The sequence below is a fragment of the Armigeres subalbatus genome, chromosome 1 (assembly GCF_024139115.2).
Source record: "Armigeres subalbatus isolate Guangzhou_Male chromosome 1, GZ_Asu_2, whole genome shotgun sequence".
In the NCBI taxonomy this organism is placed as follows: Eukaryota; Metazoa; Arthropoda; class Insecta; order Diptera; family Culicidae; genus Armigeres; species Armigeres subalbatus.
This window is the reverse complement of record NC_085139.1, coordinates 112,044,203-112,071,502: the sequence shown is the minus strand read 5'-3', so window position 1 is coordinate 112,071,502 and position 27,300 is coordinate 112,044,203. Positions and strand designations below refer to the sequence as shown.

General features: G+C 45.9%; 2 protein-coding genes across 2 annotated transcripts in view; one reads left to right on the top strand and one right to left on the bottom strand.

Moving 5' to 3' along the window:
- LOC134205450 (probable peptidoglycan muropeptide transporter SLC46) overlaps positions 1 to 27,300 on the bottom strand; it is a 105,280-nt gene that overhangs the window by 54,270 nt on the left and 23,710 nt on the right. The gene's annotated exons all lie outside the window — the stretch shown is intronic.
- Positions 3,608 to 6,506, top strand: LOC134206434 (uncharacterized protein K02A2.6-like). Its single transcript, XM_062682150.1, has 3 exons — positions 3,608 to 4,276; positions 4,409 to 4,759; positions 4,806 to 6,506. The coding sequence occupies exons 1-3, from the start codon at positions 3,608 to 3,610 to the stop codon at positions 6,504 to 6,506; spliced, it is 2,721 nt and encodes a 906-aa protein (XP_062538134.1).

Sequence of the window (27,300 nt, the reverse complement as noted above, 5' to 3'; positions counted from 1 at the left end):
TAAGAATTAGAATATTTCGTGGAAATTCCGCAGAATGCCAGTAAACATCACGAAAATCTTCAAATTTCTTGTGTAAATTCCATAAAATTTTCCGTGAATTGTTTCGAATAATTTCTTGTGAAAATTTCAAAGAATTTCTCCAGGAATTCCACCGGAAATTTATACAGAAATTATACCGAAAATGAAATCAACAATGGAATTTTCGGAGGAGTTCCTAGATTAATTCCCAATGAAATCCTGAAAGAATTCCGGTGGAAACTTCAAGATTTCCACTGGGAGATCCTCCAGGAGTTTCTCCGAAAATTCCTCCTGGAATTCTTCCAGGAGTTTTACCGGAATTTCCACCAAGAATTTCTCTCGGCAGTTCCTTTGAAAATTCTTCCGGGAATTTCGGCAGAATTGAAATTTATTTAGGCTTCTTCAGGAAGTTATATAGATTTTTCACCAGAAGCTCCTCCGAGAATTTCTCTGCGAGCTCCTCAGGGAATTCTCCGGGAGGTCCTCTGATGATGATGATCGTCCAGCTACAAACCCCAACAAAGGTTTCAGCTAGACGAGATTTGTCTATAAGATGAATTCTCTTGTTTCCGAGAATGCTTCTGGTAGTTTCCTCGGGGTTCCTTTGAAAATTCTCCCGGGAGTTTCTTCAGAAATTCTTCCAGAAAATTCCTTCGAGAGTTCCTCCGGGAATTCCACCAGCAATTTATCAGGGAGTTTCTCAGGAAATTCCTCAGGGAGTTCAACCAGAAGCTATTCCAGGAAATTATTCAGGCTTTTTTCAGGAAATCATTTAGGCTTTCTTCAGAAATTAATCTTCAGAAATTCCTCCCGAAGTTCTTCCGATAGTTTCTCTGGGAGCTCATCCGGGAGGTCCTCTAGGAATTCTTCTAGGAGTTCCTCCTGAAATTACTCCGGGAGTTCTTACGGGAGATCTTACGGGAGCTCCTCCGGCAGCTCGGGAATTCCTCCGGGAGATCCACCAGCAGTTTCTACGAGAATCCCTCCGGGAGTATCACCGGCAGTTTCTCCGGGTGTTTCTCTGAAAAGGAACTCCCGGAGGAACTCCCAGAGTAATTTCCGGAGGAACTGCCGGTGGAACTTTTGGAGGAATTTATTGAAGAACTACAGGAAGAATTTTCAGAGGAAATCCTGGAGGAACTCTCGTAAGCATTCTAGGATGAACTCCCAAAGGAACTTCCGTAAGAATTCCAGGAGGAACTCCTGGAAGAATTCTTAAAAGAACCTTCCGGAGGAATTCCCGTAAGAACTCCCAGAGAAATTCTCCGAGGAACTTCTGGAGGAATTTGTAGATAAATGCCTAAAAAAATGCTAAATGAATTCCTGGAAGAAAGCTTGATTGAATTCCCGAAGGAACTACTGGTGGAACTTCAGAGGAACATCCGGTGGAATACCCTAGAGGAAGAGAAAAAAATATTTCTGAAGGAACTTCCGAAATCCCATTTCCCTTGAAATTCCTGCCAAATATCGTCCAGGAATTCCCTGTGAAGTTCCTGGAGGTATTACCCGAGAATTTCTTGGAAAAACTGCTGGAAGAACTCCCGGAGGAACTCCAACAAGCACTTCCGGAGGAATTCCCACATGGAAGTCCTGAAATAATTTTTAGAGAAGTTCCTAAAGGAATTTCCGAAAAAATATCTGAAGGAATTCCCAGAAAAATACCTGGAGGAATTAATGCAGAAATTCCCAGATGAAATCCTGAAAGTATTCCCAGATGAATTGCTAAAGAAAATCCCTGCGGATTGTTCCGAAGAAATTTCTGGAAGAACTCTTGGCAGATATCCGAGTAAATTCCGAGTGAAGTCCGGAAGGAATTCTAGTACACTTCCGCGGAAAATCTCCCGGAGAAATTCCTGAAGGAATTCCTGGAGAAGTACCTGAAGAAACTTCCGAAAAAATACCTGCAAGAATTTCTGGGGAAATACTTGGACGAATTCCAGGAGAAATTCATGAAGATATTTCTAGAGGATTTCTTGAAGGATATTCTGAAGTAATTGCGAAAAGAATTCCAGATTGGAATGCTAGATGATTTCGCTATTGAATGTTTGGAGGTATTCCCGGAAAATTTCCTGGAAGTAATCCCGGAGGAATTAAAGGAAGAGTTCCGAGAGGAATGCCCGGAGCAGTTCCTAGAAGAATTTCCGAAGAAAATATAGATTTATAAGAAATATAGATTTACAAGTGAAATTATGGAGCTAAATCGGAGGATTTCCGTCATAAATTTTTGAAGAAACTTCTGGTAGAATTTTGGGAAGAAATTCCGTATGTATTCTTGACGGAATTCTCGAATGCATGCCTGAAGGAAATGCCGGATTCTTCCTGAAGAGAGAATAGCCGAAGAAATATCTAGAAGTAAATCTTGGAGAGAAGAAACGAAATCTTCAAGCAATTTCCTCGTGAATTTCCTAAAAAAAAATTTAGGGTGGGTTTCTAGATAAGGAGGAATAACAATTACATGAGAAGGAATTTCGAACGATTTTCAGAGGATGTTAGCCACGAACATAGTAGTCAATGATTACCACCAGTCGCGACCCTAGCGACTAGTTCAGCCATAGCAAGTTGATAATCAGCAAATGTGAAAATTTATTTCTAGAATAAAGTCGTATTTAAAGTACAACATTCTGGCGACGAGGAATTTTTCTTCAAGAATTCAACGCTTTAGAGGAAGAGCTGCAGTTCTCAAGATGCCTGGATCCGGCGACTTTCAAGTAATCTACCAGCAAATCCTGCGGCAGAATCAAGCTATGGCGGAGCAAAACACCCGGCTGATGGAACGTTTCGGCAACCAAGAAAACGTTTCCAATCGGTCGGCGGGCAGCCCGGAGTTCATCATCGAATCTCTGGCCTCCAACATCCGGGAGTTCGTCTACGATCCAGACAACGGGCTCGTTTTCGACCGGTGGTACCGGAAGTACGAAGACCTTTTCCTCAAGGACGGAGCGAAGTTGGACGATGCGGCGAAAGTGCGGTTGCTGTTGAGAAGCCTCAGCGTGACGGTGCACGACAAGTACGTCAACTTCATGCTCCCAAAGCACCCCCGTGAGTACTCGTTCGATGAGACGGTGGAGAAGTTGACAGAGCTGTTCAGCGTCTGAATCTCCCTGTTCAGCAAGCGGTACCAGTGCTTCCAGCTAACGAAGCACGACGCGGACGACTTTCTAACGTACGCTGCCCAGACAACCACAAATCGCATAAGAATGCCTGAATAACATCGTTTACCGCTCCAAATTTAATCAAAATCGCATTGTGCTGCGAAGCTCATCAGTTTATTTATGATTTTTCCCGCACAGTAGGCTATTTTACGAGTTAATTCCAGCTTCATTTGTTGTCTTCGCATATTCCTGCAAACAAACTCAAATGAAATCGGACTATCTGTCAAACAGAGTTTGTTATCACAAACTACATCGCAATATATAACAAACGAACTCACATAACAATCGTGCACATCGCATACACTTCCGTGCAACGTCGGATAAGAACTACACATATATCGCCTCCACTTTTGTACGTAAAAAGCGTTTTCGCGACTGGTATGCGATGAAAATTGTGTGCATAGGCATCGCAATATTGAAAAACAATTCTAATATGCATGCATTCTGGTTGTGTGGGTGGGACGGTCAACCGATGCTGTGAAGACTTCGAGCTCAGCAAGATCACGGCGGACCAATTCAAGAGCCTGATTTTCACCTGTGGGCTACGATCGTCGAAGGACGCAGACATCCGAACAAGACTCCTATCCAAGCTTGAGGCTAACGCGGCGGATGAATGCACTCTGGAATCACTCATCACTGAGTGCCAACGTCTGCAAAACCTCAAGCACGACACGGCCATGGTGGAACACAAGAAATCGGTGAGTACAATCTGCGCAGTCAAGCAGAACAAGCCTCCACCGATGACACCGAATTCCAAAGAGAAGAAGAAGACGAAGTCCGAAGGTCCAAAAACACCCTGCTGGCAGTGTGGCGGAATGCACTACGTCTGGAACTGCACCTACACGAAGCACGTTTGTCAGGACTGCAAGCAAACCGGCCACAAAGAAGGATATTGTGGCAGCCACACATCGAAGGCGGCACTCAAGAAGAAGAAGCACGTGAACGGAATTTTCTCCATCAACCAGGTCAGCTGCACTTCTAGACGGAAGTTCCTAACGGTGGATATCGACGGGTCTCGAGTCACTCTGCAGTTGGACACCGCGTCCGACATCACCATCGTTTCGGAGAAGCAGTGGAAGAAGAACCTGACGCTTTTCATCTACTTGGTGAACTCCGATATCCAATCAAACTCGGAGGTGTCACCAAAACCGCAACTTTCTACGTGACCAACAACAGCATCAACCTGATCGGTCTGGACTGGATCGAGCTGTTCAAGCTGTGGGACACCCCGCAACCAGGTCCACGTTGCCGATGGTCAAGTCAACGCACTGTTTCAACGCCTTCAAGCCTACGGTTTCGTTCTGAGGGAAGAAAAGTGCAACATTCTGCAGCTGGAGGTAAAGTATTTGGCGCACATCGTTGACGAGAACGGTCTCCGTCCAGACCCATCCAAGGTGGAAGCCATTGTCAAGATGCCACCGCCCAAAGATGTCACAACTCTACGCTCGTTCCTTGGTGCGGTGAATTTCTACGCGAAGTTTGTCCCGGAGATGCACCAACTGTGGCGGCCACTCGACGCGCTGCTGAAGAAGGATGCCAAATTCGTTTGGAACAGCGAGTGCCAGAAATCGTTCAGGCGCTTCAAGGAAGTACTCCAGTCGGATTTGCTTCTGACACACTACGATCCATCACCAGACATCCATAGTTGCTGCCGACGCCTCGCAGTCCGGAATCGGTGCCTGCCTTCTACACAGGTTCTCCGATGGCTCACTCAAAGCTGTTGCACACGCTTCCCGCTCACTCACCCCCGCGGAGGCAAATTACGGACAGATCGAGAAGCAAGGTCTTGCACTAGTGTTTGCCGTAACGAAATTCCATCGGATGCTGCTCGGGCGCAAGTTCACCCTCCAGACGGATCATCAGCCACTCCTGCGGATATTCGGACAAAAGAAGGGTAAACCGGTTCACACGGCCAACCGCCTTCAACGTTGGGCCCTGACGCTTCTGTGCTACAACTTCGACATCGAGTACGTGTCCACCACGCAGTTTGGATATGCCGACGTACTGTCCCGCCTCATCAACGGTTACGTCAAACCAGAGGAGGACTTCATCATCGCATCGATTCAACTGGAAGACGACATCGAGATTCCACTCCAGGAAGCCATCAGTTCGCTGCCAGTTACGTTCAAATCGGTGCGCGGCGCTACTCTCCAGTGCCCGGTTTTCCAACAAGTGATCCAGTACAACCAGCGTGGATGGCCCTCCAAAATCGATGACATCGCTAGCCCTGAAGTTCGCCCTTTCTTCGCTCATCGAGACGCTCTATCGGTAGTGAAGGTGCGCGTCATGATGTCCAACCGTTTGGTAATTCCGGACAGTTTTCGGCAGCGGATTATCAAGCAACTCCACCGAGGACATCCGGGAATGGAGCGGATGAAAGCTATCGCACGTAGTCACGTGTACTGGCCGAGGATCGATGACCACATTGCTGATTTTGTGAAGAGATGTGAAAGCTGTGTCACACATTCGAAGACACCGTCTAAGGTTCCGCTACAGTCGTGGCCACTCGCTCAATCTCCCTGGGAGCGTATCCACATCGACTTCGCCGGCCCAATCAACGGTCTGTACTTCCTCATAGTGGTGGACGCCTTCACCAAGTGGCCGGAAATTCGCATCGTTCGATCCCCGACAACATCAGCAGTGACCGAGTTCCTCGACGAGCTGTTTGCCCGTTTTGGCGTTCCCAACGTCATAGTCACCGACAATGGAACGCAGTTCTCGTCGGAACAGTTCGCGGTTTTGTGCAGGAAGAACGGCATTCAACATTTCCGGACATCGCCGTATCACCCACAGTCCAATGGCCAGTCGGAGAGATTTGTGGACACCCTCAAGAGGTCGTTGCGCAAAATCAACGAGGGGGAAAGTGTCTCGGAATCGCTCCAGACGTTCCTCCAGTTCTACCGAACCACTACCAGTCGTGTTCTGAATGGCAGAACTCCTTCGCAGCTGATGCTTGGTCGAATCAAGACGGTTCTCGATCTCCTGCATCACCAACAACCGAAGCCAGTGGTTCTCAATCAACGTCAAGACAAACAGTTCAACCGCAAGCATGGCGCAACTCCTCGTGGATTCCGAAAAGGCGACATGGTCTACGCCAAGGTCTACCGCAGCAACACCAAGTGGCAGTGGGCATCCGGCGTAATCATCGAGGTCATCGGACGGGTCAACCACAACGTGCTACTGGACGATTGGCATGGACGGAAGAAGCTCATCAGATCGCACTCCAACCAGCTCAAGCATCATTCCAGTGAAGCAACAACCGGCGCAGCAGATTCCACACCACTGGGTATCCTGGTGGTTTGGAATTCAATCTCCTGGACCAGCAGTACAGTGTAAATTCATGGCACACAATTTACCTTGGAAATTTGTAAGATTTTTTTCTTGAAAAATCGTAAGAATTTCCCTTGAAAATTAAGAAAAAAAATCCTTGAAAATTTAGGAAAATTTTCCGAATTCCCGTATACAATTCTTCCAAATTCCCGCTGGAATTTTCCCGACTTTCCACGGAAAGTTCTTGAGGTCATCCTCCGGAATTTCTATTGAATTTTTTTTGGGAAGTTCTTTCGAATATCCACGGAAGTGCTATCGGGACATTCTGAGAGAGTTCGACGACAAGTTCAACACATGCCGCCTGGAAAATGCCACTGTGTAAAATTCTTTTGTTTTTGAGCCGCCATCAAGAATTATTGATAAAATAGTGATAGAATACAGAAAAAAGAAAGGTTAGCGTGAATGTGTGTAAAATCTGATTCTTAGTGGCTCAAGACGTTTCAGAAATCAAGTAGAGAAAAATATAAATTCTTATATATTCCTGCTCGATCGCTCCACCCGTCAAAAACAAACTTTTTTAGTACATTCAAGGTGATTGCCTATGTTCCGGGTATTAAGCCAGAGTGGAAATCAATACCGGAGTGGAAATTAATTACTATGTCTGATGCATGCATTATTGCATATGCACAACATGTGATAGATTTAGTTCGGAAAAGGTATTGGAGGATAACCACTCCCTTCGGTGGGGTTTGATACCACGAAACCAGTACGCTAGGCTGATGCTTTTCCAGCTAAGCTACGAAAGACCTCTGAACACTGACATGTTGTAGTTGTAGCGCAGCTTATTCCAATGACTTTTGCTAAAAAAAACTTTTTCTGTAGCTAATTGTTGCCTAATTTAGAACAATTTTACAAACTTGGATAAGGGTTTCCCTAAAAATAACAATAATTTTAAACTAAATTTTTTGTTTTCGATTCTTTGGAATAGTCGTCTTTGGGGGAGCTTAAAAAATGCAACTTTTTGATGCATAAATATGCTCAATATCTTTTGCCGATCAAAAGTTATAATCGTTATTCTGTCAAATTTACGCTTTTTTTAAGTTTATATCTCCAATTGGGGCAAACCAGAAAAAAAAAGTTTACACGGAATTTGAAAGAGCAACTCATATTCTTTATTATGTCAAAACATTGGAGATATGTTATTTTTTATCTTTTTACCAATTTTACAAATGTAATATTTTTCAAATAAATTGTTATAACTCGACAAGGGAAAAATATATAGATGATGTTTCTATAACATGGACGAGCTCGGTGGTCTAGTGGCTACCGCTTCTGCCTTATAAGCAGGAGGTCGTGGGTTCAATTCCAGGCTCCCTTTCCTACTTTGTATTTCTATCTTAGTTATTTCTGTGTTTCACGTTCTACCAAAACGATTCATACTGTTATAACCTTCCACACAATCCCAAAACCTCCCGTGGCACCTATGAGAGGTCGTAGAATTCTCTGCATTTTTCTTAAGTAGGTTTCTTAAGTTCCCCAGCATTCGCAAGGACGTGGCCAGGACAGATCTCGACTATTGGAGAGTGGAATACTTCCATCTAAGAGATAGTGATTTGTCCCAAATCAATATCTGAGGTAACGGATGAAAGTAATGCTACTCTCATACAATAATCTTGGCTTGTACCACCTACGAATTTGTGCGAATTGCTCATAGCATGTTTGACCACCCACGGTTGCTACTTCGATATTGTCAGGTCAGCTGTAATTACACAGAAAACCACTAGATGGTGTTTGGGACTAACATCATCCTCAATGTGTAAGAACTGGTGACCCAAAATTAAGCAATACCAGCGCCGGCCGTGACCGAATGTAAGTTAATTAGGGATTAGGAAGGAAAATGTTGACGTGATACTCACTTTGATGGAAGCCGATGAGTCATCTGCATTTCCACGAGAAATCACTGGGATTTTGGATATATGGGGATACACAGGGTTCGTTTGGTAAATGATATGCCGAGTGTAGCGTGTAATTTGATCGAGGTTAAACAAAAACGCAATCGAGCGAACGCGCGCTAACTGATTGATTTACCAACCGCACTAAGCAGAACAAAATTTTCCAATGATCGCGCGATCGTTCTGCGTGATAAAGGAAATACGATCGGACATGCACACGCCAACTAATTCGGTCAACATTTCGATGATCGCGCGATCGTTCTGCGACTAGAGAAAACACGATCAGCCAGATGTTCTTATAGCAAAACACGCATCATGAAAAACCCCAAAAGTCTTCAGAAGGGCTGCGAAATGGTGAGTTGACATCCGGGAAGGAGCGCCTAACATAGCTCTGGTCCTCACAAGTTCCAATACTCACGCTTCCACGGGTCTTCCGATGACAATTGACCACCTGCTAAGGGTTGCATACTTAGCTGGTAGTGTAGCCTGGGCACTGTTGTCTATCTGACATCAGCTAGAGTGAGAGGGTGCGTCCTGTGGGATCTGCCTAGGATGTTCAGGGGTGATGTGGGGTTCGACAGTGGGCTCTGTTGAACTTCTATAAAAAGCTTCAGGTGTCCCCAGGCAGGCCCTATCAAAGTGATCGTGTGCCACTCGAAGCGCACTAGCTTAGTCCTGGTGTTAGGTGAGACTTTAAAAAAATTGACCCGACTGATCGAGCGTCTGTTCACCAAGGAGGTGAGGCTCCAACAGCGTATGTTCTGGCATCCAGCGACTGAGTATGAAATTCTATTCCCCGGAAGCTACCCAAGATGGCAGGCCCATCCCGGTGGAAAATCAATTGGTTCGAGAATCCGATAAGGAAATAATACGGACTGATTTTAAAGCGACGATTCTTAGCGCGAAAAAACGGACACGAATAGGAACATGGAATGTTTTAACCCTAGCCCAGCAGGGTAAATTGACACACCTTGCCAATGAGGCACGCCGCATAAAGCTTGAAATCCTGGGACTGAGTGAAGTCCGTTAGCCAAACTTTGGAGAACACAGAATGCCGTCGGCCAGTCGTCATACCAGTCGTTTCCCTGATCCGGGGGCAACGTGCCAAGTGCAGCGGTTGCGGTGCTACCAATGGCGGTTCGAATATCTCTCCAGCCATCTTCAGAAGACGCTGCGTCTAGCTGCTCTTCCGTTGTAGCCGCCCAATGTTAAGCCGCAGCGTCCGACTTCGACGCGTGTTGTACACCGTCGAGAGTTTTGAGCGCAGGCATACTGCAACGAGGTAGTGGTCGGATTCAATATTCGCACTGCGGTAAGTGCGGACGTTCGTGATGTCGGAGAATAATTTACCGTCGATTAGAACGTGGTCGATTTGGTTTTCGACCACATCTGCATCAGCCGAAAATGGAAACAGAGCCTTCTTGATGTTTGTCGGCAGGAGGAGAGTGATGGACGACGGATCAACAAACGCCGACTGGAAGGTGTGTAATTATACTTATGGCTAGCTCGTGGCGAATCTAACCTCAGGGTCGGCTGGCTCACTTGCTTCGAGAGGACACACGGAAAACCAAACAACCTGTAACTATCGGTAGCGGACCACACCAGGACATTCAGGACCCTCTTCCAAACAAAATAATGGCACGGACACAACAGAATAAGCTTACATATCTATTTATTCAAATATTTACATGTTTTGATTTGTTGAGCTTCGTTGCGGCCGAGCAGGATCTGGTGAGGCCCATCGATGGATTCGCATGCAGAGAGAAGGGAGGTGGAGGCGGCGACTGGCAGGGAGCTGGCAGCATACGTTGATTTAGGTTGGACCTTTTCGGATTTTGGGGCGTCTCGACGTTCCGCGCGCTCGCTAACGGGACGGTGGCACATCGGATTTTGGTCGCTAACAAGCGGGGCAAGCCCTCGGACCTTGCTAGACCCTCACCTCCATAGCGTTGGCCACCGCTATCCGTTGCGTGAACACCAGCGCCTCCTAAAGGCCGTCATATTAACAGTATATCATATAAACACTTAAATAACAATGTAAACATAAAAATTTAAAATTGAAGTTGGAGGGCCAAGCCGGCCGAACACTGTATATGTAGAAAAATAATAATTGTAGAACAGAAAATTATTAAATAAAGAAGAATTTTACTACTACTATCCGTTGCGTGTGGTGTGGCAATTGCGTCAGGCTCACGAACCACCAGCACGGAACTCGCCGAAACTTTCCGATAGTGATTTGGTTCCTCGTTCGAAGTAGATTCTTACAATTTCCACAATGGCCACCAACCACGTGGGAGACACTTGGAAAACGATCCGGACGTAGCTTTTTTTAGGGTTCGTAAGCCGCTCTCCGGTACATCCACCAGAATCACCTTGTTGGACTCGTCCCTCGCCGTGGGTGATCGTTCCTCGGTGATTGGTTTTGCTCCTTCTGGACACGAGGAGCCCTTGCCGGGCGTCGTCTGCCTAGCCCGATTTCGGGTCTGCTCGAGTTCTTCCTTCTCAAAACTCCCCTCCGGGGATTCTTACGCGGCACTCCACTGTCGGCACCGGATCATGAATAATAGGAATAATTTTCCACTTTTCTTTTGACACAGAGCGGTTCCGAAAAATTAAACATCCGTCTCGGATGGAGGTTCTCGACTTTCCCCCTGTTTTTTTCTCCTTCCTCCCTATCCTCCCCTCTCGTCCTCCCGTTTTTTTCTCCCTTTCTCTCTCCCTTATCGTCGTTTCTTCCGGCCGTGCTCACTGCCAACCTTTTAGATGTGGTGAACGGGTTCAACGGTGAAGGGTAAATTGCTCTTATTGTATAATTTTAAATAAACAGTTTTTTTTATAGCAACCTAATTCCAAATGAGTTATATAATTCAAATGTTTTTTTTTTTTTTCATTTTTATATTTATTATGTGCCAACGAATTCTATAAAATCTAAGCCATCATTACACTTTTAGTTAATAACATTTTTTCCAAAAAAGATAGTTTTTTTTATACATTACATGTTTTTCTTCTAGCCTGACTGACTACCCCGAACTCCCAGTGCTGGACCTCCCTCTTGCTACTAATTATTGGTAACAGGTGGCAGCGTGGAAGATCAATGGACTGCCATCAAGAATGCCTTCATCGCTACCAGCGAGATCAATTTGGGCGAACTGCGCACCCAGAGAAAACAATGGATCGCCGATGAGACCTGGAGGAAGATAGAGAAGCGAAGAGAAGCCGAAGCCGGGATAAAACCAGAGGACTCAAAGTCTTAGCCCGTCAACGATACTTGGCTCTTGAGAAAGAAGTGAAACGCTCATGTCGACGAGACAAGGACCAGACGACGAAGGAGAGAGAGCCGCAGCAACCGGGGACATTCGCCTCCTCTATGATATCTCTATGATATCTCTATCAAATGATCGGTTATTGACCGTCCCACCTGACCAGCCGAAGCGCTGGTTCGAGCACTTCGAACAACTTTTTTAAGTGCCAGTCAGGCTAGTACCATGTTCTGCCTAGGATCCGACGTATAACACGCCTCAACCGAAGATCCATCACTGCTAGAGATTCAAACAGCCATCCAAAGCACGAAATCGAATAAAGCCCCAGGGCCCTGCAGGGGTCGATCGCATATCAGCCGAGATCCTCAACGCTGACCCTGATCTGCTGATCTGCTACTTTGTTATCACTATCCGCACAAACCAGGTCTAGAGAAGTTGAACTGTTGAATCAAGCGTTCACCCATTCTGATTTTTTTTATGTTCTCATGGAAAATGGCGAAGAAAACATATTTGACTCGATAAGTATTGGGTCTTTTAGTATCATTTTGTCTGTGTTATCATCTACTATTTTTTGTATAAGCAATGTAAGACAACCGATAGCTGAATGCGTGTTTTGCTTGAATCATAGAAACAATCTTAAATAAACATACCAATGAAGATTGAACTCGCCGTCAGCTTGCGAAACAAGCTAGAATTTTTATTAGAATGTTTTTTCATCCAAATCCTCGAAGTGATCCTTGACCTCGACAAGTTTATATTATTACTTAGTGAAAGGACAACGTACGACGATACGTCGTAACTCAATACGACCACGTTCGCTAGAACCGGCTCAAATGGGAACAAATTTGAATCATCTTCCCATAGAGTCGTGCGCCATTCTTTCGATTGGACATTACTTAGAAACGGTTGACAGCTTGTGCGGTTTTCACGATTGACACAGGTGTTGGTCACCTGTGATCACGTTTTGCTACTTGAATTCCACCTGCCGCCGCCGTCAGTTGGATAACACACCAGATAGCAATAGGTATGGAAACCCAGCGATGACATCCAGACCGATTGACAATGACGAAAAACATTCTTTTTTTCACAGCCTGAAAAAGCACCTAATAGAGATGCAATATTTCATTTGCTTCGTGGGAACGATGCGATATAAGGAAGGGGACATTCCAATGGAAAGAAAAAAAAATCTCGGCATCAACAACACAATTTACATCGAGATTTCGGTGTGAACTGAACGATAATTTCTGCTCAAATGGACGCATTTAGACAAACCGATAGAAGGGCGGGATCGGACGTGTGCAAATGCAAGCATGTAATAGCGCATGTGTTCGTCTTATGTCGTGAAGATATGATCAGACGGCAGACACGTTTCCACAATATTGTCATTTGAATCTATTCACCGTCTGTTTCCAGCTTGTAGCTTCTATCAACATAAAGGTGATATGGAATATATATGTCGTTCCGAATCAGCACAGAGTTCAGTTGTTCCCGCTTTCAAAGATGATGTCTCGGGTACTCATTCAAAAGGACGTATGTGATTTTGTAAACAAAGATTCAAACGTCGATTTGTCCAATCTGATATCACTCCCACGCAAACCATCACCACAGAGAGATAGGGGAAGCCTTCGGCTACCTGTTGGTGGTGTTGGTTTGCGTGGGAGTGCCATCAGATTGAACACATCGACGTTTGAATCTTTGTTTACAAATTCACATACGTCCTTTTGAATAAGTACCCGAGATGTGAAGATGGTTGACAACATGTTTAATATCTGTGAATCATAGTAAAGTAGTTCACTATTTATTATCATGTTGCGCTGCCCACAGAGGTTCTGCAAATCGTCTATACCCTTCTGATCATTATCGAGAACCATTCTCACCAAGGTATTGTCCAGCATTCTGGCTATCTACTTGGCCCTCCACAGTCGTTTCATTTTTGCCACATAAAGGATGAATGATTCCCCAACAGCTTCTGCAATGCATGGTTTATGTTCTCCTCATCAAAACACTTCTTGATCTCTTTTTGCGTCTGGTATCTGGCGTACGACGAACAAGTAGTCGGTCGTAGAACTTTTGGCCAACGTATCCGTGCTCTTGCTACCGATATTTCACCGTATACCGTGAGGCATCAAAATCCGTACACTTAGCCACTTCAGTATATGTTAAAGACTCTAGAAATTGCGAATCAAAAAAAAAAAAACTTTCGTTCAGAAAAATATATATATAGCTCTTTTAGTGGAATGTATACAACCGTCTAAGACGAATTAAGTACTGTCCATTTAATTCCACCAGTTAATTTTCGTTAGCTTTCGTTGTTATACAAGTGCAAGAGGGCCTCTATATTTGTTCCACTCTTACGCACTATACACTATGCAGAACACGATAAAACATTGAATAAAGTTAACATCTCCTGAATCGAAATCCGTTCCCCGTTGGCGGATCTCGAATCGAAGGATCAAAATCCGTACAGCTAGTATCTGACTAAATATTTATATTAAAGCAGACCGATTTACTACACTACCACTTCAATACGCACCTTGAGAAGCGATACCTTCAATTTATATTTCACTGAACGAACTGTATTTATACAAATTTGCAATTTTACCACAGTCAATTTTAGTATGTGTTTACCCTAATACGCAAAAAATGGCACCTGAAAATCGACCTCTGCTGAAATTTATCACGTGCTATTTATGTGTTATCAAAGTATTCCCCGCCAGAATCTACCACGTAGAGGCGAAATTTACAAAAATATCAAAGTAGATTTGTTTCTGAAGGTATATTTTTCTTAGGCGAGTATCTGGTACTTATTATTCGTTGCGACTAAAGATAAGCGAAGGAGTAGATTCTTTATGAGTGGTACAATATGAACAGGATGAGATAAAATATTTACAAATTAATTACCTTTGAAATGCTTTAATTTATTGATATCTCATGTGGTGGACGGATTTCGGTGCTGTACGGATTTCGGTACCTCGTTGTATTTAGGATTACTGCTTCTGTATTGGGGTATACTCTGCGATTGCGAAAACCGTAGACCGTCACGAAAATATGATAGACTTTGAATGTTAATAGCTCAGCCGTATCACGCTGGATTTTCAATATTTTTGAACCATTCGATCAAGGAAGATTCAACGCTTTTTTGTATTGTTCTAAAACATATATTTCCAACTATTTTTTTTATCAAAAATTGGCAAACAGTTTAGAAATAGTAATACAACCAATCCCGTACATGCATCGCAAATACAAACATCAAATCTAATCCTCAATTCGTATGAGATTTCATGCAGAGTGGACGCAGCGGAGCGAGAAGGCAGCAGCACAACGGCACTGATAACAGTCTCAACGAGAAACTATTGCATCGATGTTGTCGAGATGCTGCAGATCATCCAACCTCGACGATGGCAGCTATAGCTCTTTTTTCAGTAGCGTCAGCAGTGGCGAGTAGGAGGTTCCTGCAGAAAGTAAATCATTGAGCGGCCGTCGCCGACGTCGGTTCTCCTGAGGACCAGCATTTAATGTAAAGAAAGGGTTGATTACAAAAATAGCGTCTGTTGCGGTCCCGGTTGCGGAGATGCTGAAAGTTCATTCTAAATGGTGGCGTCTTAGCGAAAACTTCCGGAGGAATTCCTGGTGGTCGTCGAACAGTTGAAGCACAAAGTGAAATTCGACAAGCGTTTATTTGCTGTTAGTTATTTGAAAGCCGCATTGAGAAAACAAAATTGCACATTGGAGAAAATTCAACATAAATAAACTTATCAATGCGAACCTTTGTAGGAAATTTCACGTGACGACAACGGTCTACCGACGCTATAAAATTGTCTGTTTCTCTCAGAACTAGCTTTTTATGGCGAGAAAAAGTGAGATACAAAAATGGCATCGGTTGCGGTCCCACGAAATCACAGACAGTGCTAAAAATCCTTTCTAATGGTGGTGTCTTAGCGCAAAATCATCGAGTGGCCATTGGACGGTAGTAGCACAAAGTAAAATTTCTACGCAAGGTTTGGAACATGCATTTGGTTCATATTAGCTATTAGTAAGGCGCATTGGAGGATCAAAATTACAGACTGGACAAAATTCCTCTCAAATTAACAGACACTTATCAGTCAGTCCACACCTTGGGAGTGGGGGCAGCAGGGACTTTGTCCAAGGGCTTGACGACCCCTCCCCATGGCCACTGCGAGTCAGACCGGGACCATTATCCCTAACCCCTAATCCCAAGGCGTCAAGCGACCCGTGCCGAGGGGATGCATGGCCAGGGGGGTGAAATAATAAGCTAGGCCTTTAACGGAGCCTGTGGGGTACCTGGACACCCTCCACAGTAATTGTCCCTTACCGCGTCATGCTGGGCTCTGGCGTGGTGGACCTCTTTACCCGAGCAACTCGTGGGACCAAAATGGAAAACCAAGGCAATTCTTCAACTAGTGGTAGTAGTGTAGGCGACAACCCCTTCGCAAGAGGTGGGTTGTTCAGGTCTCCGCCTAGGAGGCCAGAGGCAATAGTCGGCAGCTCAGTGCGCAGCGCCAGCGTGGGTCACTTAACCTTCCTCTCGGCTAAAAAACGCCGGTAGAGGTTATTGACGGCCCATGGCTTGTGGAGGCGATGAACCGCAAACGCGATGGGCTTTCGGCCTTCGAGGTGGCGACGGAACAGCTGGACGCCATCATCGACTTTGCGTCATCGAAGCATAATATCAGTAAGGACCTCAAGAGGAGCTTGCAGAAACTTCGAAGTCGATGTTGGACGCCAAGCTGGAAACGGCGGTCGGGACGGCCAAGTGCGAACCCGTGAAATCCATGGAGTCAAGGTCTACCCAGACTGAGGCCCAAGAACTCGCGGATTTGGGCAAGGTCGAATCGACCGAGGACGTGCCAGCGAAGACGGTGGTGCCAAAGTCTACCCAGACCGAGGCTCAAGTATTCGCGGGCACGTCGGGGGTGGCTGCTCCAACGGAGCAGACACAAAAACGGGGGAGACAGTCTCCAGGGGATGAGCTCCCTGGGGGCCGCCCCAAAACGCGGAGGGTTACGTACCCGGACGGGCGAGATGATCCTCGAGCTAAAGCGGGGCGTCTCGCAAAAGGCGCCGCCTACAAGAAGTTGGCGGAGGAAGTCCTAGGCGAGACGGTCAAGGTGAGGGCACTCACGACGGAGGTGAATCTAAGGGTTAAAGACCTGGACGAGATCACCGAAGTCGAAGAGCTCGTCACGGCACTGCGGCGACAGTGTGAAGTGGAGGCGTCCACCGCAGCCGTTCGGCTACGGAAAGGTCCAGCAGGGACACAGGTAGCATTGGTTCGGCTACCTGCAGCTGACGCCTCCAAGGTAGTCAAGTTAGGGAGCGTCAAGGTGGGGTGGTCGGTATGCCCTGTGGGCATATACGAGCAACCCGAAGTTTGCTTCAAGTGCCTGGAACCGGGGCACAAGCAATGGGACTGCAAAGGCCCTGACAGAAGCAAGCTCTGTCGACGCTGCGGATTGGAGAAACATAAGGCACAATGCTGCACGAACCCTCCCAACTGTTTGATCTGTTCCAGCAAAGCTGCAAACAGCAAGCACCCCATGGGGGGTTCGAAGTGCCCGGCGTTTAAGCGTGTTGCAAAATCACAGTGCAGGTAACGCAGCTAAACCTGAACCACTGTGATGCAGCCCAGGAACTGCTGTGTCAGACAGTTGCTGAATGGGGGACGGATATCGCCATCATAGCAGATCCTTACCGGGTACCCGCCAGGAACGGTAATTGGGTCACCGATGGGTCTCACATGGCGGCGATATGGACAACGGGGAAATACCCAGTTCAAGAGTTGGTGTCTTCGACACACGAGGGCTTCGTCATAGCCAAAATCAACGGGTCTTCTTCTGCAGCTGCTATGCGCCTCCTCGATGGTCGATCGAGCAGTTCGGTCGAATGCTAGATTGTTTGACGGCTAACTTGATGGGGCGTAGGCCGGTGGTGATAGCGGGGACTTCAACGCTTGGGCCGTGGAATGGGAAGCCGATCCACGAATCAACGGGGCAGATCCTGCTGGAATCACTGGCCATGTTGGATGTGGACTTGGCTAATGTCGGTACCAAAAATACCTACAGCTGGAACGGTGCCGAGTCGATTATCGACGTTACGTTCTGGAGCCCTGGCCAAACGAGTAGTTCGAACTGGAGGGTAGATTATGGCTACACTCACAGCGACCAGCTGGCGGTTCGCTACAGTATCGACTATACGACCAGCATTCAGCGGACGGAAGAGGGGCGAGGCCTAGTCCTCGTATGTGGAAGACATCATACTTCGACGACGAGGTGTTTAAGGAAGCGGTCCGCCGCGAGCACAATACTCTCGGTCTGAGCGGCGAGCAGCTGGTAACAGTACTCTCGCGTGCATGCGATGCCACCATGCCTAGGAAAGTCCACCCTAGGAATGGGAGACCACCGGCTTACTGGTGGACTCAAGCAATTGCGAACCTGCGCCGCGCCTGCCTACGGGCAAGGAGGCGGATGCAGCGAGCACGCACAGAAGAGGAGCGTGTTGAACGACGGGTGGCGTTCGTGGCTGCTAGAGCCGCTCTGAAGACTGAGATTAGATCAAGCAAAAAGCCTGCTTCGAGGGCCTGTGTCAAAGTGCCAACGCGAATCCATGGGGTGACGCCTATAGTGTCGTAGTGGCCAAGACACGTGGGGCGATGGCCCCTACAGAGCGGTCTCCAGAGATGCTGGAGAGGATCATCGCAGGGCTCTTCCACGTCACCACCCAAGCCCCTGGCCTCCCTTCGTGGAGCTGCCAGGAGCCAGGGTGGCCGACGAGGGAAGAGTAACTGTGGCGGAACTTGCGGGATTGCACAGTCCCTTAGTGTGGTAAGGCGCCAGGACCGGATGGTATTCCGAACCTGGCCATTAAAGCGGCCATTGTCGAGGCTCCTGAGATGTTCAGATCTGTCATGCAGAGATGCCTGACGACGAAAGTCTTCCTGAAGCATGGAAAAGGCAGAGCTTGGTCCTATTGCCAAAGGCGGGAAAACCACCAGGGGATCCGTCGGCATATAGACCAATATGCCTGCTTGATACGGCGGGGAAGGTGCTCGAGAAGATCATCCTCAACAGGTTGTTGATACGCACGGAGGGTGCGGATGGTCTATCGAGTAACCAGTTTCGCTTCCGAAAGGGTAAGTCGACCGTAGACGCTATCTTGTCGGTTACCAAATCCGCGGAGATAGCTATCCAGCGTAAGAGGAGGGGAGTTCGCTATTGTGCAGTAGTGACTCTCGACGTGAGGAATGCTTTCAATAGTGCCAGTTGGGCAGCTATTGCAGATGCGCTCCTGCGTCTCGGAATTCCCGAGTACCTGTACAAGATTCTCGGAAGCTACTTCCAGAATCGAGTACTCGGTCGGAAGTGCGTTGACATAACCTCAGGGGTTCCGCAAGGTTCCATACTGGGTCCGGTGTTATGGAACGTCATGTACGACGGTGTCTTGAGGTTGAAGTTCCTGGTGGGCGTGGTAATCGACGGCTTCGCTGACGATATTACGCTGGAGGTCTACGGCGAATCGATCGAAGAGGTGGAGTTGACTGCAGCCCACTCGATCGCAATTGTGGAGGAGTGGATGAGTTCCAGGAAGTTAGAACTACAAGACTGAGGTGGTTGTTGTTAACAACCGAAAGTCGGAGCAGCAAGCGGTGATAAGGGCAGGCAACTGCACGATCACCTCTGAACGCTCAATCAAACTCTTGGGTGTAATAATCGACGATAAGCTCACCTTTGGTAGCCACGTCAATTACGCCTGCAAGCGTGCCTCCGCAGCTATAGTGGCATTGTCCCGGATGATGTCCAATAGCTCTGCGGTTTATGCCAGCAAGCGCAAGCTTCTGGCTAGCGTTGCTCTGTCCATACTGAGGTATGGGGGGCCAGCTTAGGGCACGGCCCTGCGTATTAACTGCTACAGAACGAAGTTAGAAAGTACGTATAGGCTCATGTGCCTAAGAGTTGCGAGCGCGTACCGTACCGTGTCGCACGATGCACTCTGCGTCATCACCGGTATGATGCCTATTGACATCGTTATCGGTGAAGACACAGAGTGCTTTGAAATGCGCGGCACGAGAGGCATCCGCAGGACTGTCAGGTTGGCCTCAATGGTCAAATGGCAGCGTGCGTGGGACAGTTCCACTAAGGGTAGATAGACACATAGGTTGATACCGGAGATAGGTACGTGGGTCAAGAGGCGCCATGGGGAAATCACTTTCCACCTGACCCAGGTCCTTACAGGCCATGGTTGCTTCAGACAGTACCTACACCGGTTCGGACACTCGGCCTCGCCCGGCTGGAACGCCGTTTTATCGGCTATCGTCCAAATCGTCTCGGAGCTACACAGAAGGTGGCGCGTGGACTCGAGGGATGGCTAGTCCAGGCGCAAATAAGAGGTGGTCCAAGGGTTCAGAGTCGGCTTCATGGGTCATACCGGTGCCCTGTGGTCGAACTCGATCCTTTTATCGAACAAGTGGCCGCGTGAAAAACAACATGGTATCGTCGCTTTCGCGGCGTCGGTTAACCGGGCGGGTTCCGAGTCCGAGGACGGAAAGGGGTCCTCGTCAAGGCTGGGGCAGGCGTAGGCACCGTGTCGGCAAGTCCCTCTGTGTGCTGGCGAATAGGCCCTTTCGCAGAAAGGTCAATTTGGGGTGCACGCGGCATCATCATTCTTGATACCAGTCGTGCAGAGGGAAGCAGGCGCGAAGTCGACCCTGCCCACCTTCCGAGGACATAGGGCGTGGTAAGGCCACCTGGAAAGCCGGCAATGCGCTGGCACGATACCATGGTGTTCTTCTAAAAAAGCGAGTCACGATGTTCGATGCTGCAAGGACACGCAGCTAACCTCGAGGGTGCGTTATGCACTGGCCCCCCTTTGAAGCATTACTTTCTTTTTTTTTTTTTTTTTTTTTACAAGGGAGAATGCATTTACACACTAACCCAGTACACGTGCATTGTAGTTGCCAAACTACCACACGGAAGTGTACTGGAGTGTCGGACTCGACCATACCGGTAATACCGACTAAACTCCCTTGGGCTCCACCATCGTTTCCCCCAGGAACTACCTCGCAGTACTACTTCTGGGGGGACGGCAGTACTAAGCGTACTCGCTCATTATCGCTCACACAGGCACTCGTCCCACGCGAGACTGACTTGGGTGCTCGCACACCATTCACTCCATTTGAGTCTTACTTGGATGCTCTCCCGGACGCTCCGCTGCCGTGCCTCGAGGTGTCAATAGCGGTAACTGCCTGGGCCTACAGATATTGCGCTACGACACTCCTGCCTCAGCACGAGCAGATCAATCACACCACTGCCGAAGCAGACCACACGCTACCCTGCCGAAGCAGGGACACTCCCCATGCACCACATGTGCACAACTGTAGGTGTGTGGGTACAACCCACTGCTACCCTGCCGCCGAAGCAGCTTCTCCAAAGACCATTCGCTCCATGTGACCCTTTTTCGGGTACTCACTCTAACACTCCACTGCCATGCCTCGAGGTGTCGATAGGTCCCTCGACTCCTACCTCAGCATGTGCAGTCCATACTCAGACTTCTGCTGCGCTTCGAGGTGACAATAGCGGTGACGCGCTATGACACTCCTGCCTCAGCACAACCAGATCACTCACTCCCTGCCGAAGCAGCTCACGCGCTACCCTACCGAAGTAGGTACACTCCACAACTTATTCTAACACTCCACTGCCATGCCTCGAGGTGTCGATAGCGGTAGCAACGCTACGACACTCTTACCTTAGCATGTGCAGTCCATACTCAGTCAGACTTCTGCTGCGCTTCGAGGCTGCCATAGCGGCGGCGACTCGCTATGACACTCCTGCCTCAGCACAAACAGATCACTCACTCCCTGCCGAAGCAACTCACGCACTACCCTACCGAAGTAGGGACACTCCACATGCCAGATGGCACTCCCTCCCTGGGCTTGTGCTTTTGAAGCGGCACACAGTCGCTTTGATAGAGTCCGCTTACGGGCACTTGTGGTTTTTTGGGAGGGATTTTAGCAGAGCCCACTGCTAAATCCCACCACGCCCTAGGCAGTTCTCCCTGACTCGCAGACAGCTGGGGAGGGGTCGTCAAGCCCTTGGACATCATGCTGTCCCTGCTGTCCCTGCTGCCCCAAAGCATTACTTTCTGGTTGTACCGAAGGGACGATGGGCTTGGCGGCAATGGAAACGGTTTAGCTGGTCGGGGATGCAGTCCTGCCTCCCTCATTGGAGGTGGCCCCTAACCCAGCACTTCCTGGTCAACCCAGGATGTCTGTTGAGCAGATTCCCCCTCCATTGTTTAGGAAGAAAAAAAAAAGAAAAAAAAACACCTTGGGAGTCGATGAGGTCTACCTACGCTATCAAATTTTGTATACTCCATGCGATTGCACATTTTGAAAATTACTATAGCTCTCAAATCATCTCCTTCACAAAATAAATAAAGCAGCATTGACTCCAGTGGCTCAGCTTTGTGACGTGACATGTCCTTCCGATGGTGTCAATGTGACGGCGACAGCAACAGCGAAGGAGAGCGTCTGTACTACGTAAAATATTAAGTTAAATGAAGCATACGCGCGACAGTGCAACTTGTTAATATCCAGTAACATATTACCATCAGCCCCGCCCTATCAGTGTGTATTGGGTTTACCAAAGGGAAGGGCTTCGGTTCGTGTTACTTGGCAAAGAAATGGCAAAGTCGTGCCTCGCGCGAGCGCTTAGTTTCAATAATCCAGATAACGAAACACTACCGCGTGATGACAAATAAAAATTAGAATGGAATCATTGGTCTTTGCCGCCCATTAGACACAGTTACTTAGTCCTACGTCACATTTATCTACAACCGGTACAACCCGATTAGGCAGCACCTGACGTCTTTTTAAAAATCTGATGACAGTAATACTTAGTTCGAATTAATGGAATATGTATTATTCTACCTAAATGTACGACTTCTGACGTAGGATTACGTCCTTCAGGAAGATAGGAGGGTCATTCTGCAGATTCAAATTTGAGATCGCCACAAAAAGTGATCAGGAAGTATGGGCTAATAATGCAGCCATCTTCCAACCGATTTTGGATAATTTAGTATTAATCAATCGAATTCTTTAAGATTTTGCCCAATAATTAAAAACCATGAATTAAAGATGCTAAAATAAAGAATTAAATTCACCAGGCACTGTTAAAATTTGAAAAACTAACCAATCCCGTATGGGCATCTCAAGCGCAGACCTCAAAATCGTGCAACTTACGGGCTGGGCTCTAATCTTCAGTTCAATCAAGATTTCACGGAGTACGGAGACGATTGTCCCAAATAATCCTGCTTTTAAATCAGGCTGAATTAGTCCAAATGCATGCAATGTTTACTATAACCGGATGTTAACAAAAAAATTAATCAATTGCGTATGCTTACTGAATTTGTATTGGAAGTTTTTACCATTACTAATCCAGGGTTGATGATTTTTATGACATAACTACATAGAAATTAGAGTGTCACAGTGCTTCACCTTAAATCGTCTAGCTCAAACCTTTGTAGAGATATATGGCGAGTCAGCATCATCATTGTCATCAAATAAAATATTCTCTCAAGATTCTGAGTTTGGTTTTGTTCCCATTAATGATTGGAAAGTCGCATTATTGAAAATAAATCGGTGCTTTTTTAGTACCACCCTTTTATACAAGAGAGGCTTGAGCAGAGATGATTTTAGTGCAAAACATAATCGCTTGGTGACTGCACAAAATTTGATGGTGTCAATATCAGTGTTGGTAAAAACATTCATAAAACTCAATCATTGAGCGCTCCCGCGCGAACTAACTCGTTTGCGATTTTAAAATAATGCATCACGTCTGAGTTTTTCATGCTAAAACGGATCATTTCACTCATTTCATAAAAAATCATTTCGCTCTAATCAATTTGGGGGCTATTTATTGTTTACACACGCAAAAGTATCAATTGTTCTATGTGTTGAATGTTATTTCACTGTTATTTTACGAAGGAGAACAAAAGGTTTTTTAGGTGTGCTGAGTTGGGTGCGTTTCAACTCACAAGTGATTTGAATCGGTTATGAGTTTTGATATTTTGAGTTTTTCCCAAAACTGGTCAATATCACCCCCAGTGCCGGCCGTCGGTGATTGCTTGCTAGATATTTATTCAATAATGTGAGTTACTTCAGTAATTTGACGATAAATCATCGATTGGCTGTCGACGGCGAAAAGAAAAATTTTCTCGAAAGGTTCTGATTTCGGTTTTGTTGCTGTTAGGGATTGAAAATGCACATTATTGAAAATAAATCGGTTCTTTTCAGGACCATTATTTTTATACAAAATATAGTTGATTCGAGAAGAATTTTCTTTAAAGTACAAAGCTCCACTGAATGGGACTGTAGAAACTTCAACTTCATCAGTAGCGGTTTTGGTGACGACCTTCGGAGTTGATTGCTGCAGAATATTTAATCGCATAGATGGCGTCTATAGTGGTAAATCGTCGAGTTGCAACAACTTCCAAATAAATTTTCGCTCAAGATGCAGACTATCGTTCGGTTGCTGTTAGTAGTAGGAAAGGCGCATTATTAAAAGTTGTCAGTAATTTTCTTAAAAATGCAAACGCCCGCAACTACCTAATGACTGCAGTTCAATCGCAACCATAGCATCGGTAGCGGTCCAAGCCATCAGCATCAATAAACATATTCAATATCTCGAAATAAATTATTTTACACTTTACGCATTGGCGTAAATAAGGGGGGGCTTAGCCCTCCCTAGAAAAAAAATTAGCTCCCCCCTAGGATTTGAAAAGTTAGTAAGCAGTGATATCATTTTTGAACATATAGCACAATGAATCACTGAAAAAGGTTGAACAAAAGAGTTATCTCCCATATTCATGATCCTATCATACTAAAATGAGTGAAAGAGAATTAAGCTTGTTTCTCATTTCTGAGAAAGATTCCTGTGTGGAAGTGAAATTGCACTTGGTGTTAAGGTGAATCGCGTTGGAGCCCAATTTCAAATCTACATAGCACTTTTGAGGGCACATAACTTGAAAAGTAAACGACAGACAAAAGCAAAAAGTAGTTTTTCACTTTTGCTCACTTGCAGCATACATGAAAAAATGGTTTCCAGATGTGCTAACCGCCTAAATATTCACATTTGTGCGAGCAAAAACGCGAGGTGAGAGATAGCACGGCCATTGTGGCTGCCATTTTTGGACGCCGCCGTAACTCACCTTAATTATGAAAAGGCAATATCTAATTGATTTGAAAGTATCAGCGTTAGTTTGATATGAACAACAACGGAGAGCCACCAAAATATTATTCAAAGCAATCATGGTACTTTGCCAGCAGTCAAAGACATGCGGTAAACCATCACGGACTAGAGGGACAGTTTTCCAGCAGTCTTCCGCTTGCCTAGGAGCATGATATTCTCTATAATTCCCATCAGCATCCGAGAAGGATTTCATCAGAATCTGAGAGGAATTCCCATCGGAATCCGAGAAGAATGCACATTGGAATCTCTGAAGAATTTCTTTCTAAATCATCGAAGTATTCCAACCGGAATCCAGAAGAATTCACACTGAATCCACTTGGGAATCTTTGGGAGATACGCTTCGTAATCCATGGAGAATTTGCTTCGGAATTCCTCCGGAGTCATCCGAAGATTTTTTTTCGAAATCCTTCGGAGATTCGCTACGGAATTCCTTGACGGTTGGTTTCAGAATACTTCGACGATTTGCTTCAAAATTCCTTGAATATTTAATTCGAAGTCTCTCGACGTTTTGCCTCGGACTCCCTCAATAATTTGCTTCGATATCCCTCGACGAATAGCAGAATTATTCGAAGATTCGCTTCGGAATCGAAATTATTCGACGGTTTGCTTCAGAATTCCTCGAAAATTTATTTCGGGCTCCCTCGATGATTTACTTCAGAATTATTCGATGAATTTCTTCGGAATCATTCGATGATTTGCTTCGGAATCCCTCAAAAAGTAGCTTCAACATCCATGAAGGATTTCCTCCCGAATCACTTGAGGATTAATTCGGAGTCCTTCGACGATGTGCTTAGGGATCCCTTGACAGTTTGTTTCGGAATCCTTCTACGATTTGCTTCTACATCCCTGGAATATTGCCTACGAAATTCCTGAACATTCATATTGGAATTCCTGGAGGATTTCCGACGGAATCTCTGGAACATTCCCGTTGGAACTCCTGGAACATTCCCGTTGGAATTCCTGGATTATTTCATTCGGAATATCTAGAAGATTCTCACTGGAATCCCTGGGACATTTCCGTCGGAATTCTTGAAACATTTCCGTCAAAATCACTGAAGAATTCGAATCGAAATCCTTGGAGAATTCTCATCGGAATCCCTGGAGGAATGTGGCATCATTTTTTTTTTTCATTTTAGATAGGGGAAATGACGGCTTTGGCAGGTTTTGTTCTTTTATTGTCAAGGGGTTTTTTTATGACTGATTATGCTCAAATTTGGCTCAAACATTCTTTGCATATCAAAGAATATTGTGGCCAAATTTCACGAAATTCGGTCGACAAAAACCCCCCTGACAATAATAGAACAAAACCTGCCAAAGCCGTCTGTTCCCCTAGATAGAATATTTATGAAATATGCAAAAATTTCCACTGCGTACCGGTGGGAACCTGACGGCGATCCGTCACGTATTGTCCTTTCAGTGTGCGTCGAGCGCCACTACACTTAGACGCAATAGCCATACGCTATCAATTTGAGTCGTTGTAGCAATCATCGGCTGTTAAACAAACACACTTCGATACTGTGGGCTACAACAGAAAGCACGTGCTTGAGAAAAGAGAATATGGATGGGTGTAATTGATCCGCAATTGCCTTAGGTGGTTGGACCGTATTTATAACATTACCACACCCAACCGGCGGTTGTTAGATTTTCTAACAATTCTGTATAAGAATCTACCAAAACTTGTATAAGAACTGGGCATATGCCAAATTGTTAGATTCTTGTACAAAAAATGTTTGTATAAGAATCTAGCAATATCGCATATGCCCAGTTCTTATACAGGTGTTGGTAGATTCTTATACAGAATTGTTGGAAAATCTAACAACCGCCGGTTGGGTGCACTAAGATAGATTAATGAGGTGGTAAAATGTTCGAGATTTTTAAAAAAAAAGCACAAAATAGAGAAAATAAATGGAGGGGTTATCGTCATGCTCTGCATTGTAGACACAAACTAGGAATATAGGGCCATCGATTTAACTCACAACTTTCTACGTTTGAAGCAGAAACGAAAGTCATTAGACCTGTTGCATCTGACAAAAATTAAAACAAATACGGGATAGTTATGCACAAAGAGTATCTAATGAATAATCTTCCAAGGCTTTCTTCAATCATCAAAATATCATATCATGGTTATCTTAAAAGCTCTATATGGGAGCATCCACAAATTACGTAACGCTTAGAGGGGGGAGGGGGGTTGCCTGAAGTGTGACAATCCATACAAATTTTTTGGATGCTTCATACAAAAAGTGTGACAAAGGGGGGAGGGGGGGTTGAAAATGGTCAATTTTTGCGTTACGTAATTAATGGATCTTCCCTATGTGTCTTATATAGCTTTAAACTAATTTAAACGACAATTCTAAGTCGCTCCTAAAATGTTTCAAATTTTTAAGCA